General features: G+C 44.8%; 1 protein-coding gene across 1 annotated transcript; it reads left to right on the top strand.

Annotated features, from left to right (window-relative positions):
• The first annotated feature begins 740 nt into the window (after nt 1–740).
• On the top strand, nt 741–10,244 carry Hpx (hemopexin). Its single transcript, XM_003465318.4, has 10 exons — nt 741–924; nt 1,071–1,129; nt 1,222–1,293; nt 1,467–1,588; nt 3,670–3,823; nt 4,574–4,786; nt 4,999–5,124; nt 9,386–9,516; nt 9,601–9,763; nt 9,902–10,244. The coding sequence occupies exons 1-10, from the start codon at nt 842–844 to the stop codon at nt 10,159–10,161; spliced, it is 1,383 nt and encodes a 460-aa protein (XP_003465366.3). The 5' UTR covers nt 741–841; the 3' UTR covers nt 10,162–10,244.
• Nucleotides 10,245–14,441: the final 4,197 nt, after the last annotated feature.

Genomic DNA, 14,441 nt, shown 5'->3' with positions numbered 1-14,441 from the left:
GGTAGCCAAGAAAGTCGTTACTGAGAAGGTAGCATGTAAGCAGAAATCGGTTGAAAATATTGTGAAATTCCAATTACCATTTTATTTGTCCTGGGATAGGTAAATAAAGCATTTTTCCCCTAAGGTGGAAACTACCAGGAAAGACTAATTACTGGTGGCCCGAGTGCCCTTTGAAGAGAGGCAACTCCTGATCTGGCCTCATTACAGTCAGCCCTCTGTCCCAAGCTTTTGCCTGGATTGAGGCCAGGCTCAGAGCTGGGACATTCAGAAATAGTGAGACAGTACTGCCCCTTTCATCACTAATTTAGAGTTAAAGCTAAAATGGCTTGGGGGCACCTGGAAGGCTCTGGTGGAGCTTGGAAGAGGCTGTTCTGTGAGTGCTTCTAAGTAAGTTTGTCTCTGTGGTTACTAAATGTATGTATTAGCTTTAGGGCTTTAGGTGAGTAGGGCTTGCCATTTAGTACAAAAAAATGCTTCTCCCCCTGCCCCAGTAGAGATAAAGTCTACCACGAAAAGGTGACCCACTTTTTGGACTCGAAGACACCCAGACTCATTGCCAGTATGATGAACATCACAGTTGGCTGTGAGTAACATGGGCTGGTCATTGCTGACAAGTTGCTGAAGGGGGATGGGGGATACTGCCGGGAAGAGGGAGTCTTGGATCAGTCCGGACTTCTGTCCAGACCCTGACCTTATTTGCAGTGATGTAATCAGTCAATATTGCCATAGTCCTGGAGACAGCTCATTCCCAGTAGGGCTGGGAGTGGGGGTGGTGCTGCTGCTTCTATTTAAGGAGTTCAACCCAGCACCCAGGGCTGTGTTGTGGCTTTCCCAGCTCACCATGGCTAGGGCACTGGGAGCACCAATTGTACTTGCATTGTTGAGCCTGTGCTGGTCTCTGGCCACTGCCACCCCTCTTCCTCGGTGAGTAAACCTGGGACTCGGGATAGAGGATGGTGGTCTGGGCTTTGGTAAAGGTAGGGGCAGTTTTTAGGCTTGGGTCAAGAGCTAAGAGAAATGGATTGGTCTAAATGAACCCAGATATCTACCTGTGTTCCCTCTATTACTAGTACGCATGGGAATGTCACTGAACATGAGAGTGAGACCAAGACAGACCAACATGTGATCGGTGAGGCCCCAACTTCTTGAGTCTGTCTGGTTATATCTACATTTTATCACCTTCCTGGTTGTTTATCTTGCTGTCTCCCTGCCTCACTCCAGAATACTGCTCAGATAGCTGGAGCTTCGATGCCACCACCATAGATGACAGTGGAGCCATGCTATTTTTTAAAGGTAGGAGGGACGGGGTTGGAACATTTAGCACTTCAGTCTCAGTCTCAGTCTCCTTCACAGAGGGTGTCATTTTCTGTGAGAGGGCTTGGGAATTATCTGAGGGTATCACTGACATAACAACCTCAGGAGGCCAAAGCTTTGTTCTGGATCCCTCAGTGAATGTGGGTTTTCAGGGGAATACGTATGGAAGAGTCACAAATGGACCAAGGAGTTAATATCAGAGAGGTGGAAGAATTTCACCAGCTCTGTGGATGCAGCATTCCGCCGTGGCCATGACAGTGTCTTCCTGATTAAGGTACTGCTGGGCCAGGGTCAGGGCTGGGCCAGAAAGGGTTGGAATTGCATCAGAAATCTTTATTCAAGTCAGCGCCTGGGTTAATTTTCTGTGACAGAATACCTCAGACTACATAATTTTAATAAATAGAAATTTATTTAGCTTACAGTTCTGGCATCTGGGAAGTTGAGCTTCGGTGAGGGAATTTGTGCTGCATCATAGCATCACAGAAAGGCAGAAGAGCAGGCAAAAGCAAGAACAAGAAGGGTCCAAACTTACTTTTATAACAACCCAATCTTACACTAAGCCACTCCCCTTTTCACATTAGTGCAACAGTAACATTATTCACAAGGGCAGAGCTCTAAAGACCTAATTGCCTCTTGTTGGGTCACTCTGTTGCAAAGAGGATGAAGTTTCCAACGAAAGAATTTTGGGGGACACTTTCAAACCATAGCAGGGCCCACACCACACCCATAGACATCAGGTTTCTTTCTCCTGTGCTTTCTTTTCCCAAGAAAGCTAAGGGTAGGCCTGGTGTGTGGCACATGCCTGTAACCCCAGCACTCAAGAGGCTGAAGCAGGAGAATCACTTTGGGTTTTAGGCCAGCCTGGGTTACATAGTGAATTCAAAACCAGCCTGAACTACACATGGTAAGACCCTGTCTCAAAAAAAAAAGACAAATTGAGGTTGTGTGTGCATGAGGCCTGGATGGTGCCACATCAAGTGCCTATTTTTTACTCCTAATTTTAATTCTAGCTGGCTCTGCTGTAACTAACACTGCTGGCCATTTTTTCCCTGCTGCAGTCTCTCTTTGGCTTCCATGACCTTGGGTCAGGTCCTTTTTATATGCTGGACCAAGCCTTTCCCACCACAGTTGGACCTGGCCAAAAGAGCTTGTGAAGAATGAAACACAAGTTATTATGTTCACTGAATACAGTACCCTGGCTTAAGCTGTATCTGCTCAGAGGAGCATCTTCTTCTGACTTGCCAAAAATATGTGCCTCAGGTGGCCCTAATGACTAGCTTTGTTCTTTCTCTTCTGAGGTGTCCCATCCTTTGCAGTTTCAAAGTGTTTCTTGGAGACCTATTCCTAGCCTTTCACACTCTTCCTGGGTATCTCAGCTGTTACCTTAGCTCTGAGGACTCTCCGTGCTGTGGACACCAGACCTTGATCTCTCTCACACTCCAGAGAGCCTCTCCAATTTCCTGGCAGAAGTCTCTGACTTACAAGTTCTACAGGCATTGCAAATTGAGCAGCCCGAAAACTGCATTTAACATCTTCCTTTCCCCTTTGTTCCCCATTTCAATAAAGGTGCCATCACATTCCTGGTTACTGCAAACCAGAAGCACACGGGTCTCCTAGGTCTGGCCCTTGGTTATCTTCTCCCCTGCAGTGTTTACTGTGTGCCAGCCACAGGAGATTATGTAAAGTTTTCTGAGCACCCTGTGCTTCTTCCTCTGTTTGGGCTCTACGTGCTGCTCCCTCTGCTGGTGACACACTTTCCTCACTTGTTTGTCCTGGAAAATTTCTTTTTAATTTTCATTTCTTGGGGCAAATACTTTGTTTCCATTGTGACCACCTTCTTGTACTTGTTGAGGCAGACTTAGGCATTTTTCCTTAGTGTTGCATGGCTAGGATGGTAGGAGCTGTGTCTGTGTTTGTACAGTGAACTCTTTGAAGTCAAAGATAGAATCTCAATCACAATACCTGGCATATAATGGTCATTCAGTAACTTTCTTGAATGAATGCATAATTAGATGACCAAATGAATAAATGGTTAACTGCAAGATGATTATTTGTGAATATATTTGCCAAGTCTGACTGTAATTAGGCATACTATCAAAATACGTGGTTATACATAGCCAGATATATATGTGGTTATACATAGCCAGATATGCATATATTGTAGAAATAGTGACTGTATTTACACAAACTGTGGGTATTTATTGTGCAAAGGGCAATGCTCTGTTGTCCATGGGCTAAAAGTGTGGAGGGCTGCAGGAAGGTAATTGTATAAGAGTGATAGATCAAAAATACATGTGACTGAAGAATGGTAATATTGGGAATGCGCAGTTAAAAGAAGAGTATGTTTGCATTCAGGGGGACAAAGTCTGGGTGTACCCTCCTGAAAAGAAGGAGAAAGGATATCCAACACTGCTCCAAGATGAATTTCCTGGAATTCCATCCCCTCTGGATGCAGCTGTGGAATGTCACCGTGGAGAATGCCAGGAGGAAGGCATTCTCTTCTTCCAAGGTCAGTCCAGTCTGGAATCCAAGGCCTCCGTCATGGTGGGTTGGTATTGATGGAGTAGTGACACTGCTAATGGGGGGGGGGTGGAATCATTGTAGGTTTTATGAGCGGAAAAAATAGAGAAGCCAGTTAGAGTGTAGAGGTCAAGTAAAAGAAAGAGGAAATTATTTTGGTGAACATAGTTGGGTGGAATTCTATTAAAAATCCTTCATTATCCTAGACCTAGGCCACCTTTTTTGTTCCTTAGTCTTCTATATAAGGCCCCCCATAACTAAACCCCTAGTGATCCTCCAGGTTTGACTCTTACCATGCCCTTGCCTTGAATCCTGAACTTCAGAAATTCTATACCAGTGATCATCAAACCTATGGCATGTGTGCTGCAGCAGGATGTTTGGGTCATTGAAAGCTCTAAAACATTTGCTGTCACCTCTCTATACTGATATACTCAGTTTGCTTCATGTTCCAGGCTCTCGTCTTTCTAAAGTTTTATCTCCCCTTCTTGGCTGACTTATAATTCCTATGCCAGCTTAGCTAGCCATCATCCTCCCTGAGAAATTTTCCCTTACTCCATTTATGATCTGATCATATGACTGTGCCACTGAATTTTGTTTTGTGTTTAGTTTCCTTGATTGTCTCCCTGGGCTGTGCTTTCCAAGTGGCTTATACTATATTGGGTCCAACCTGAGCCCAGTGAGGGCATAAGAGAAAGCATAGCCTGGCCTTATCTAATGCTTGTTGATTTATTGGACAAAGGTAGCCGCACGTGGTTCTGGGACCCTACTACAAGAACCAAAAAAGAGCGTTTCTGGCCGGCTGTTGGAAACTGCACCTCTGCTCTGCGGTGGCTTGGCCGCTACTACTGCTTCCAGGGTAACCAGTTCCTGCGCTTCAACCCCATCACGGGAGAGGTGCCTGCCCGTTACCCTCTGGATGCTCGTGACTACTTCATACCCTGTCCTGGCAGAGGTGAGAAAGCCCCATACCCAGGTGCCCCATAACCCTTCTCTCTGGATTGTAATATTTTGGCCTTAACTCTAGCCCTGTTTCCACCATGGCTTTTCTTGTTGTCTTCACACAGGAAGGCCACAGTCCTACTGCCCCCAGTCATCTCATCTACCTTGAGCCCCGCTCTGAATGCTGACCTCCCCCTGTGTCTCCTCACTCATTTCTCCCTCTAGGCCACAAGAACAGAACTGGCCATGGAAACAGCACCCACCATCAACTTGAGGGATCACGCTGCAGCCCGCATCTAGTCTTATCTGCATTGGTATCAGACACCCATGGTGCCACCTATGCCTTCAGTGGTGAGAGATTCCCCCCAGCATCCCACGTCAGTCCTGCCTCTTTCACTTGGGCCTCTCACCGCTATACTTTTCTCCATTTTCATTGCTATGCTATGTATTTTGCCCCTTCTGTCCTCCACTTATGTCCTTCCACATCCTCCTGTTTGTCAGCCTTGTCTCATTGCCTGGGCCTCTAAATGAACCCACCTGTCTACTTCTCATGGCTGTGCCCTCTGTGAATCTCTCTGGGCCCCAGTGACTCCCTTGCCTGGGACCCTGCTGAGTACTCTGACTCTCTCTTGCTTTCTGAACTTCCCAGGACTGTGTTCCTTCTTGTGTCTATTTGCTCTTGCGTGTTTGTCTGGGTTCTCTGGAGCCCTTGAGTTAATTTTGAGAAGTTCCATCTTTTCCCCAGGTGACTGGTTCTTATGTACAGGTCTCTGCACTAAAACATCTTCTGGGCTTGAGATTTCCCCATTGCTAAAAACCAGACAGTGAATGTTGGGTACCACAGAGATCTAAGAGATGGTTTCAAGGAGTTTCCTCATCTGAGTTTTCAGTGGTGATACCTATTGCTTTCAGCTGTGTCATCAACTGGTAAAAACTATCTAATGATGAGTAGGATTGCTTTCGGATTAGTCAAATAGGCAATGATGAGTCATGCTCCATACTTAATGTCCCCAGGAGAGGGCATGAGTGACCACATTGCATCAGCCTGAAATGTGTGTATGATCAGATACAAGAGTAAGTTAGGTGATGAGAACATTTTTTGCTCTTAAATCTGAGACAGATTTTTCATCAGTCATGACTACAAGTTCTATTGAAAAATCACAGCTAGATGGAGGGCATATGCTCTCTGTAGGAAGGTACACTATAAGAACATACAGCTGGACCATAGTATGTACATGTAGCGATGACAATACACAGCTAACCTAGGAACACGTGCTGAGTAAAAATGCATAAGCATCAGCGTAGTGAAAACAGGAAACCATCAGGAGAACACACAGACAAACTGAACCTCTGTGTACATGAAAGAGAGAGAGAAGAGAGAGAGGGGGAGAGGGAAGGAGGGAGGGAGAGAGAGAGAGAGAGACAGAGAGAGAGAGAGAAAGGCAAATTCCTAAATGAAAAGTAGTATGTATGTTCCATAGTTATTGAGAGGGCACACAGCTATGGAGAATAACATTATTGTATTAAAAATACCCAGCTGAAGAAAGTACTCCTGGCTTGAGAACACCCATGTGACCTAGCTACTTTTAGCATGTGGCTGGTCATCTCTTTTCTTTCTCTAAATCTTTCTCTTTCCTCTGCCTCATAGCTTCTTATTGGCTCTGTCTGATTCTACAACTTTGACTTGCACACAGACCATCATGCCTTCTCCACCTTCTGTCTATTCTATGACATTTGAGCCTCAGATTCAATGGATAACTTTCTCAGTCGTTCTCTTACCTGGTTAGAGAGAGACTCAGAATGGCCCAGCCTCATATTTTCATACCAGACAAAATGGTTGCTGGATGACTTATGTTCACTTACATTCTCTGCAGAGACAGCAACGCACTCTGATGCTACACATAGCGACTCTGCGCATGGTAGTCACAGCAGCAGGGGAAGATGAATGGTGGTCACCACTGAAAACTGAGTTCATAGCTCTCGTTTGTATCAAGAACTACAGGTGCTTATCCAACAAACATTCATTAAGTACCTGAGAGGCGCCAGGCATTATTTTAGGGCCCCAGAAACAATAGTCAACACGGAAGATAAGATACCTGGCCCTATAAAGCCATTAGGGAGAGAGAACAACAAGGAATAAGGAAAGTGGACACTGCCACACAGTATTAAGAGCTGTGATATATGGAGACTAGATAATGGGATAGAGGTGAGGAAAATGAGGTCCCCTTCTGAAGAGATGAGTTTCGAGCCAGTATTTCAGTGATGAAAAGGAACTAACCACAGAAATCCCTAGATGAAAAGCAGTTTAGAAAGGGCAAACAGCAAATACTTGGAGGAATCATGAAAGAAGGCTACAGTAGCTGGCACACAGGAGTAGGTGGGCAGTTTGAAAGAGAGAGGGAGCGGGCCTGAGGCAAGAGGATTGCTGCAAGTTCACAGGCCAGCCTGGACTACTTAGTGAGTTCAAGGCCAGACTGAGTACAAAGTGAGACCCTATCTCAAAAACTAAACAAATAAAACAACAACAACACCACTAAAAAACACCAAAAAACACAAGAAACAAAATAAAATGCAAACCAATGAGGTGGAATAGAAAGTTGGGTAATTACACAGGCCTAGTAAGGATTTTCACTTATAGAAGGAAGCCAAGAGGATTAACAGGGATTGTGATATGTCTTGACTTATTTTTTTTAAAAAGACCAATCTGACTTCCCTGGGCGCATCAGTTGTAAAGGCATGCTTGCATAAGCAGAGGGTCCAGTTCCTTCAGCTGTCCAGGGTGGAGGTGAGGACAGCTTGGACTGGGAAGATAGCAGCAGAGGTGAAGAGGAGTCACTGGGACATGTTTTGCAGATGGAGCAGACAGAATCTACTGATAAACTGAATAGTGGTCAGAATGGTGAAGAGAAAGGAAAATAAATCAGAATGTTCAAGAATAACTCAGCTTTTGGGGACTGATCAACTGGGTGGTTGGTGTCTTTTTCTAAAGTGTGGAAACACTAGGAAGTATGTGTGTGTGTCTGTGTATTGTAGGGCAAGAAATCAATTTGTAAAGTTAGGTTTGGTGCCTAAGGATACCAAGTAAACATATCAAATAAGTAATTGAGTTTGAGCCTGAAGTTCAAAGGAGAGGTCAGGACAGCTTGGGTTTCATAGTGAGTTCAAGACCAGCCTGATGGTTGGGCTGGGGATTTAGCTCAGCGACATTAAAAAAATAAAAATAAAAAGACCAGCCTGAACTACATAGTGAGTTCCTCAAAAAGACAAAAAACAGCAAATAAACACACAAAACAAAAACAAAGGAGAAGAACTGAAGATAGATGAGTAGAAGTCCTCTGCTTATTAATGATTAAAGCCCCAGAACTCAGTGATTACCCCTGGAAGGAGGAAGGAGAGAAAATTGGGGATACCAGTCTTTTTTTTATGAGTGTATATGTGCAGTACAGAATGGCCACATTCATTGTGGGGAGTCAATACATGTATGTAACGTCACATCTCCCTTTCTTCCCTATCTCTTGGTCCACTTTCATCTGTCTCCTATTTCCTATTATCTGTCTTTCAGTTTGCTCATTAATTTATTTATATCCTGATTTTCTTGTATGAGAGAAGCTATGTGTCTTAAGGGTGTGTGTCTGATTTATTTCACTTAACACTGTGGTCTCAAGGTGCACCCCTTTTCCTGCAAATGACTGGAGTTTATTCTTCTTTATGGCAGAGTAGTAGTTCATTGCGCGTAATACCACATTTTCTTTATCAATGCATCTGTTGATGTGCATATGGGCAAGCGTGTATCACTGTACTATAATGACTTTAACTGTTGGGAAGATACATGGAAGGGAATAGCTGGGTAGAATGGAATTTCTATGTTTAGTTTCTTGAGGAATCTTTAGATTCACGCTGAAGAGAATTGTCAAACAGATGAGAAGAACACTAGAAGAGGCTGATATCAAAAGAACAAAGATTCAAACAATATATTCAAAGAAGGGAGCAGTAAGTAGTCAGGTGCTGCTGGGAGGTGGACTCAGGTGGAGACAGAACTGACCTTGAGACCTGGAAGCTTGGCAAACACTGGTGATCTTGAGAAGAACAGTTTTGACAGAGGGAGAATACAGAAGTGTACTGAAAAAAGGATCAGTGGGAGCCTAGGTAATTCCCTTAATAAGTTTGTTGTGAAAGGGAAGAAAAAAATGGGGTACTAAAAAAAAGCACGGGTGCAGGCCTGGCTACGCCCTCACTCTGCCGCTGTTTCCCAGGATCAGTGCCCCCAGCTGGGATGACGCACAGCGGGAGTTTGTTGTCCAGCTTCCCTCTCAGCTTCTGGCTGCTAGATATTGTGATGTGTGACCACATCTCCGCCCTCTGTGATTTATAGGGAGCCTGTACCCTGCCCTATTACCTCGAAACATTACCACCATTGTCCAAGGCTGCCCAGCCGACCCAGCTCCAGCAGGGCTCCAGCCCTCCACGTTACTGTGCTTCTCCCGCTCACCTGCCTCTTCCTTCTTGGCCTCTGGGTGCCTTCTGTCCCTCTCATGGCTCACCTCTGCATCTGCCATAGCTTGGAATCCACCCCCTCCACACATACACATGAGCTACTTCTGATACCACACAGGGCCCCACTACTGGCGTCTGGACACCAGCCGGGACGGGTGGCATAGCTGGCCCATCGCTCATCAGTGGCCCCAGGGCCCTTCCACGGTGGACGCTGCCTTTTCCTGGGAGGATAAACTCTACCTGCTACAGGTGGGTGCCAGGAGGGGGGCTTGAGGTGGAAACTGGGATGTGAATATCTTGCTCTGGGTTGATTTCTGTCCCTCTGTCCTCCAGGGCACCCAGGTGTATGTCTTCCTGACCAAGGCAGCCCACACCCTCGTGAGTGGTTACCCGAAGCGGCTGGAGAAGGAGCTCGGGGGCCCTCATGGGATCAGCCTTAAGGCCGTGGACGCAGCCTTCACTTGTCCTGGGTCTTCTCAGCTCTATGTCACAGCCGGTGAGAGCTTCTGGGGACTAAAGGAAGTGACTTGTTCCACTACAGCTCTATGGCACAGACCTCTGCAGGGCAGGAGAAAGGGCTAAGTCAGGATTGCAGGACTCGGAAGCCCTCTTACATGTGGCGTCTTTTGTTTAGGTCGGCGGCTGTGGTGGTTGGACCTGAAGCTGGGGCCTCAGGCCACATGGACAGAGCTCCCATGGGCCCATGAGGACATCGACGCGGCCCTGTGTGTGGAAAAGTCCTTTGGCCTCAGCTCGTGTTCTGCTGCTGGCCCCAGTCTATACCTTGTCCGGGGCCCCAATGTGTACTGTTACAGTGATGTGGAGAAACTGAATGCAGCCAAGACCCTCCCGCAGCCGCAGAAGGTGGCCAGCCTCCTGGGCTGCGGCCACTGAGGCACCTCCAGGTGGGACCAGCCCAACCCCGCCGCGTCGCCTTTCTCCCAATAAAGCCAGATGGATTCTTCGTTTGACTCACAGACCCTTCGAATAATCTTTCTCCTTTAAACTTAGGTTTTATTTTTAAATTTTATTTAATTATTGTCTTTTTGAGACAGGTCTCCCTACCCAGTTCAGGTTAGCCTTGAAGTCACTATGTAGCCCAAGCTGGCCTCAAACTTGCAACAATCCTCCTGCTTCAGCTTCCCAAGTGCTAGGATTACAGATGTGTGTCACCATGCCTGGGCTTAAACTTTTTATTTTTAAATTTATTTTTTATTACTATGTTTGCAACACATACTGATTACATACATTTTACATACAGTTTGGGGACCTGGTACATATACATGTATGGTATTTTGACTTTTTTTGAGACAAGATCTCACTTTTCTAGTTTAGGCTGGTCTTGAGTTAGATAGCTCAAGGCTGGCCTCAAATTCATAGCAATCCTCCTGCCTCAGCCTCCTGAGTGTTGGGGTCACAGGTATGCAGGACTTTGCCCAACGTGGGCTATGGTCATTTTTTCTTCCCTCCCCCACCTTTTTCCTGCTCTTCTTCCCGTTGCCAACAAACCTGGCTCCCCATTTTCTACATCTCTCCTTTACTCTGGGCTTCTCGGGTAAGAGAAGCCATGTAGTCTTTAACTTGTCGGTCAGACTTATTTCACTTAACATTTTGATCTCAAGATCCGTCCGTTTTCCTCCAGAGGACTCAAATTTGTCCTTCTTTGTGACTGAGGAGTATTCCATTGTGCATATCTCCCACATTTTCTGTATGCATTCATCTGTCAATGGACATATATAAGCCACTTCTATAATTTAGTGAATTGACAATTTGTGAATTGTGCTGCTACGAAACAATTTTCTTTGAATTGAAAAGTTAGCAATTATCAGAGAACCCTACAGTGAGCCCCAGTCTCCTGCCAGGTGATGTGGCACATGGTAAAAAGAAAAAAGAAAGAAAGAAAGAGGCAAAATGGCAGTACAGTGGGAATCTGAGATCACCCGTTGTTTACAAAAGGCCATTAGGCAGCCAGAAGCTTGGCATTTATTGATTGAGAAGGGGATTATCGGATGACTCAGAAACTGGTAGTGATTTCAAACTAATGAGGATTTTGCCCTGGGGCATCTTTGGTCTCAGTAGTTTTAGTTTTAGTTTTAGTTTTAGTTTTAGTAGGTGGGAGAGGATGGCCCACCCCTAATAAAATAATGGGGAATGTCAGAAGGGTGATGCTGATGATCCCAAGCCTCCATTCATTCCTTATGGAAGTAAGTAAAACCAGCCATTGTGAATCTGTGGTCCTCAACAAAGCAACTTCTCTGTGAGGCTCTAACAAGGTTCCAGGAAGCATGGGGAGAAGTCTAAGGCACAGATCTACACAAATGATTTTTAAATGTAGACTACAAACTGGCTTTCTCCAGTCTATCCAGACACGGAGAGAAAAAGAAGAGTAGAGTGGGAAGAGAAACTGCTGAGCTTGCACAGCAAATAGGAGGTAGAACTAGGACACTGCTTCAGCCTGCTAATAACTGGCCACCAACTGACCCCCAGGCATCAGGAGCCATGGACGCTAGGGTGGCTGTGCGTGTGCAAGGTGGATTGGTCAGAGTACCATGAAGGGTTCTTGTTAGGTTGGAGGGGTAGCATGTCAGATGAAAATGACAAGAATTGGGCTGCCATGAGGTAAGATAACAAGTGGAATGGAGTTGGGTGACAAAGATACCAGCTATGTGTCAGAGACAAGTTGGAGGGGAAGAGGAGGAATGGTTCAGGATGTGACACCACAAATCACATTTGAGGAACATAAGAGTGTTGTACTCTACTCAAAAAACAGGGCCCATGATGAAAAATGGGGCAAGACCCCAAGATGACAAATGGGGCAAGACATCTTTTTTAAAAGAAGCGCTTTTATTTTAGCTGGCCCAGCGACACAGTGCAGATGGAATTTGCAAAGCTGTGCAACTCAGAGTTTTGACTGATTTTTATAGTTCATTTATGATTAGCTCATTGATCATTAAGTACATAGTGGTGAGAAACAGAAACAAGGTGGGCCTTTGTTCCCCTTTGCTTGAGGTCAGAGGCATTTCACAGTGGGTGGTTAGCCAATTCATAGCCCTTGGTCTGCCAATTCCAGGAACATTTGTCTCTCATAAAGGGAACAGTGGTTGACACAGCATCATTTGTCTCTTACAAGGGGAACAAAAGTTGACATAGCATACAGGTCACTAACGTGGGGGGGGGGAATGATGCATTACCGAACAGCAGAACAACGTGGTCAGTTAATTTATAACTATGTGGTTGGTGCTTGGTTACTAGGGTAATGAGCTCAGTACAGAATGACAATATTATTAATAACTACCTTTTTAAGTAACTATTTTGTTAATTATCTTTTAATCAATTATTTTAATTTTTAGCATCTTAGTATAACAAAGAGCTCAGCCAGCAGACAGCTCTGACCAACCCGTCAGTCTCCTAGGCCAGGCAGGGTTGCTGGCATAAAAGATATAGTACTTTGTTCATTTCCGATCATCAACTGACCAAAGGTTTACCTTCCCAGCCTGCCAACAGTCATTTGACTGGGGATTGGGCCTACCTCACAGACAACTGGGGCTAGATGAGACTCTTTTTCTCCTCTACTTTCCCAGCCCAGCTGAGGTTGGTGGTTGGTTTGTCTTAGGCTCAAAAAATCATCTGAAACTCTAGCAGGGGCCTTTACTCTGAGGTTCTGTGTCCTAGCTCCAATCACCTTTTCTTTGCTTGTAGAGTGTAACATTGGGTTATAACAACTGATCCACTGTAAATTTGTACTTTAACAGACTAGTAGCCAGTCATATGTCTCAGTAGCTGCATCTGTGGGTAATTTCAAGACAGAGAAAAGCTGGGAATTTAGCTCAGTGGCATAAGCGCCTACCTTGTAAGCACACAGTCGTGAGCTCGATCCCCGGTTTAAAAAAAGAGAGAGAGAGAGAGAGAGAGAGAGAGAGAGAGAGAGAGTAAAATCTTTGGATTTCAGCAAGATATAATAATGGCCTCATATTTGAAAGGTTCTTGCCCTAGTATAAGTTACTGTACAATTATGGTGGTAATCTAACATGGCAGAAGGCCAAAGTGGGAATGCTTACCACTTCATCCTTCTTCTTCAGCCCTAATTGCAGCTCCCTTTCCTGTTTGTGAATTCCAATCCGTTCCTCACACATCATCAGTATCCGCCCTAGGCGCCCCATGGCCCCACGTGCCACTTCTGGTCAGAGGTCATATAACCCTCTCTGTCTGATCAAAGGAAATGGCCCCAACCACCATGGGTTGTGTGCTCCTTTCCACATCCTCAATAAACTTGTTCTTTTTTCTTTACTTTTTGCTTCTCTATTGTGCCAGATAAATCTAACAGGACATAGCAAAGAAAAACAAACTGGTACTGCTGATGTCCACATCACACCACGATGGAAGTACTGATAGGGAAACCTCAACAAACTAGAAGACTGAGATAGAGACTTTCTACAACAAAACTAAAGGCAGAGGACATGTAATGCAGCAACTATGATGTCACCTGAAACATAAAATGTTGGCCAGTGGTTGCATTTTACTCAACCCTAAATGTGTGTCATCAGTAGTTTGATAGCTTACAGAGAAAATAAAAGCGCAAAATACCACAGAAAAATTTTCTTAGAAGATTAGGAGTGGAACTCACAAGAAATCATTTACAGCAGATGAAAAACGAAATGTTTCTGCCCAGGGAACTATGCAAAAAAATTGTGGAGCACACTGGTGAGCTGACAGATGAACGGACAGGTGCAGCATCACAAAGATCTCCTACAACAACAGGAAAACAAAACAAAACAAAACAAAAAACTCAATTGCACCATACAAAAAAGGACAGGAACTGGTTGTGTGGCACATGCCTGTAATCCCAGTACTGGTTCTTAGTTTTCCATTCCCTAAAAACTGCTTTTACTAGCCCAAATAAAACATCAATGCTGGTCATCTGAACAAGTTTCTTAATGATATTTTTATTTTTCTGTCCTACTTTAAGTTTTATCGAGTGATTAAACAAAAATAATAACCAAAATCAAACATGTCTTATGTCCAATGCCAGCTAAACCTCACTCCCTGCAGATTTGAGAGACTCAGCCTTTCTGAACTGCATTTGTGTGTATGCGCGCCTTGCCTGTGTATGCAAAATAGGAATGTGCATTACATCATTCATTTTTCATTAACAACACAGAGACCACTCTAGTTAT

Source organism: Cavia porcellus, unplaced genomic scaffold, assembly GCF_034190915.1.
Source record: "Cavia porcellus strain 051 isolate PalLab524CR breed Dunkin Hartley unplaced genomic scaffold, mCavPor4.1 scaffold_9, whole genome shotgun sequence".
Classification (NCBI taxonomy): Eukaryota; Metazoa; Chordata; class Mammalia; order Rodentia; family Caviidae; genus Cavia; species Cavia porcellus.
The sequence above is the reverse complement of the archived record's forward strand: the minus strand, read 5'-3'. Positions and strand labels throughout refer to the sequence as shown.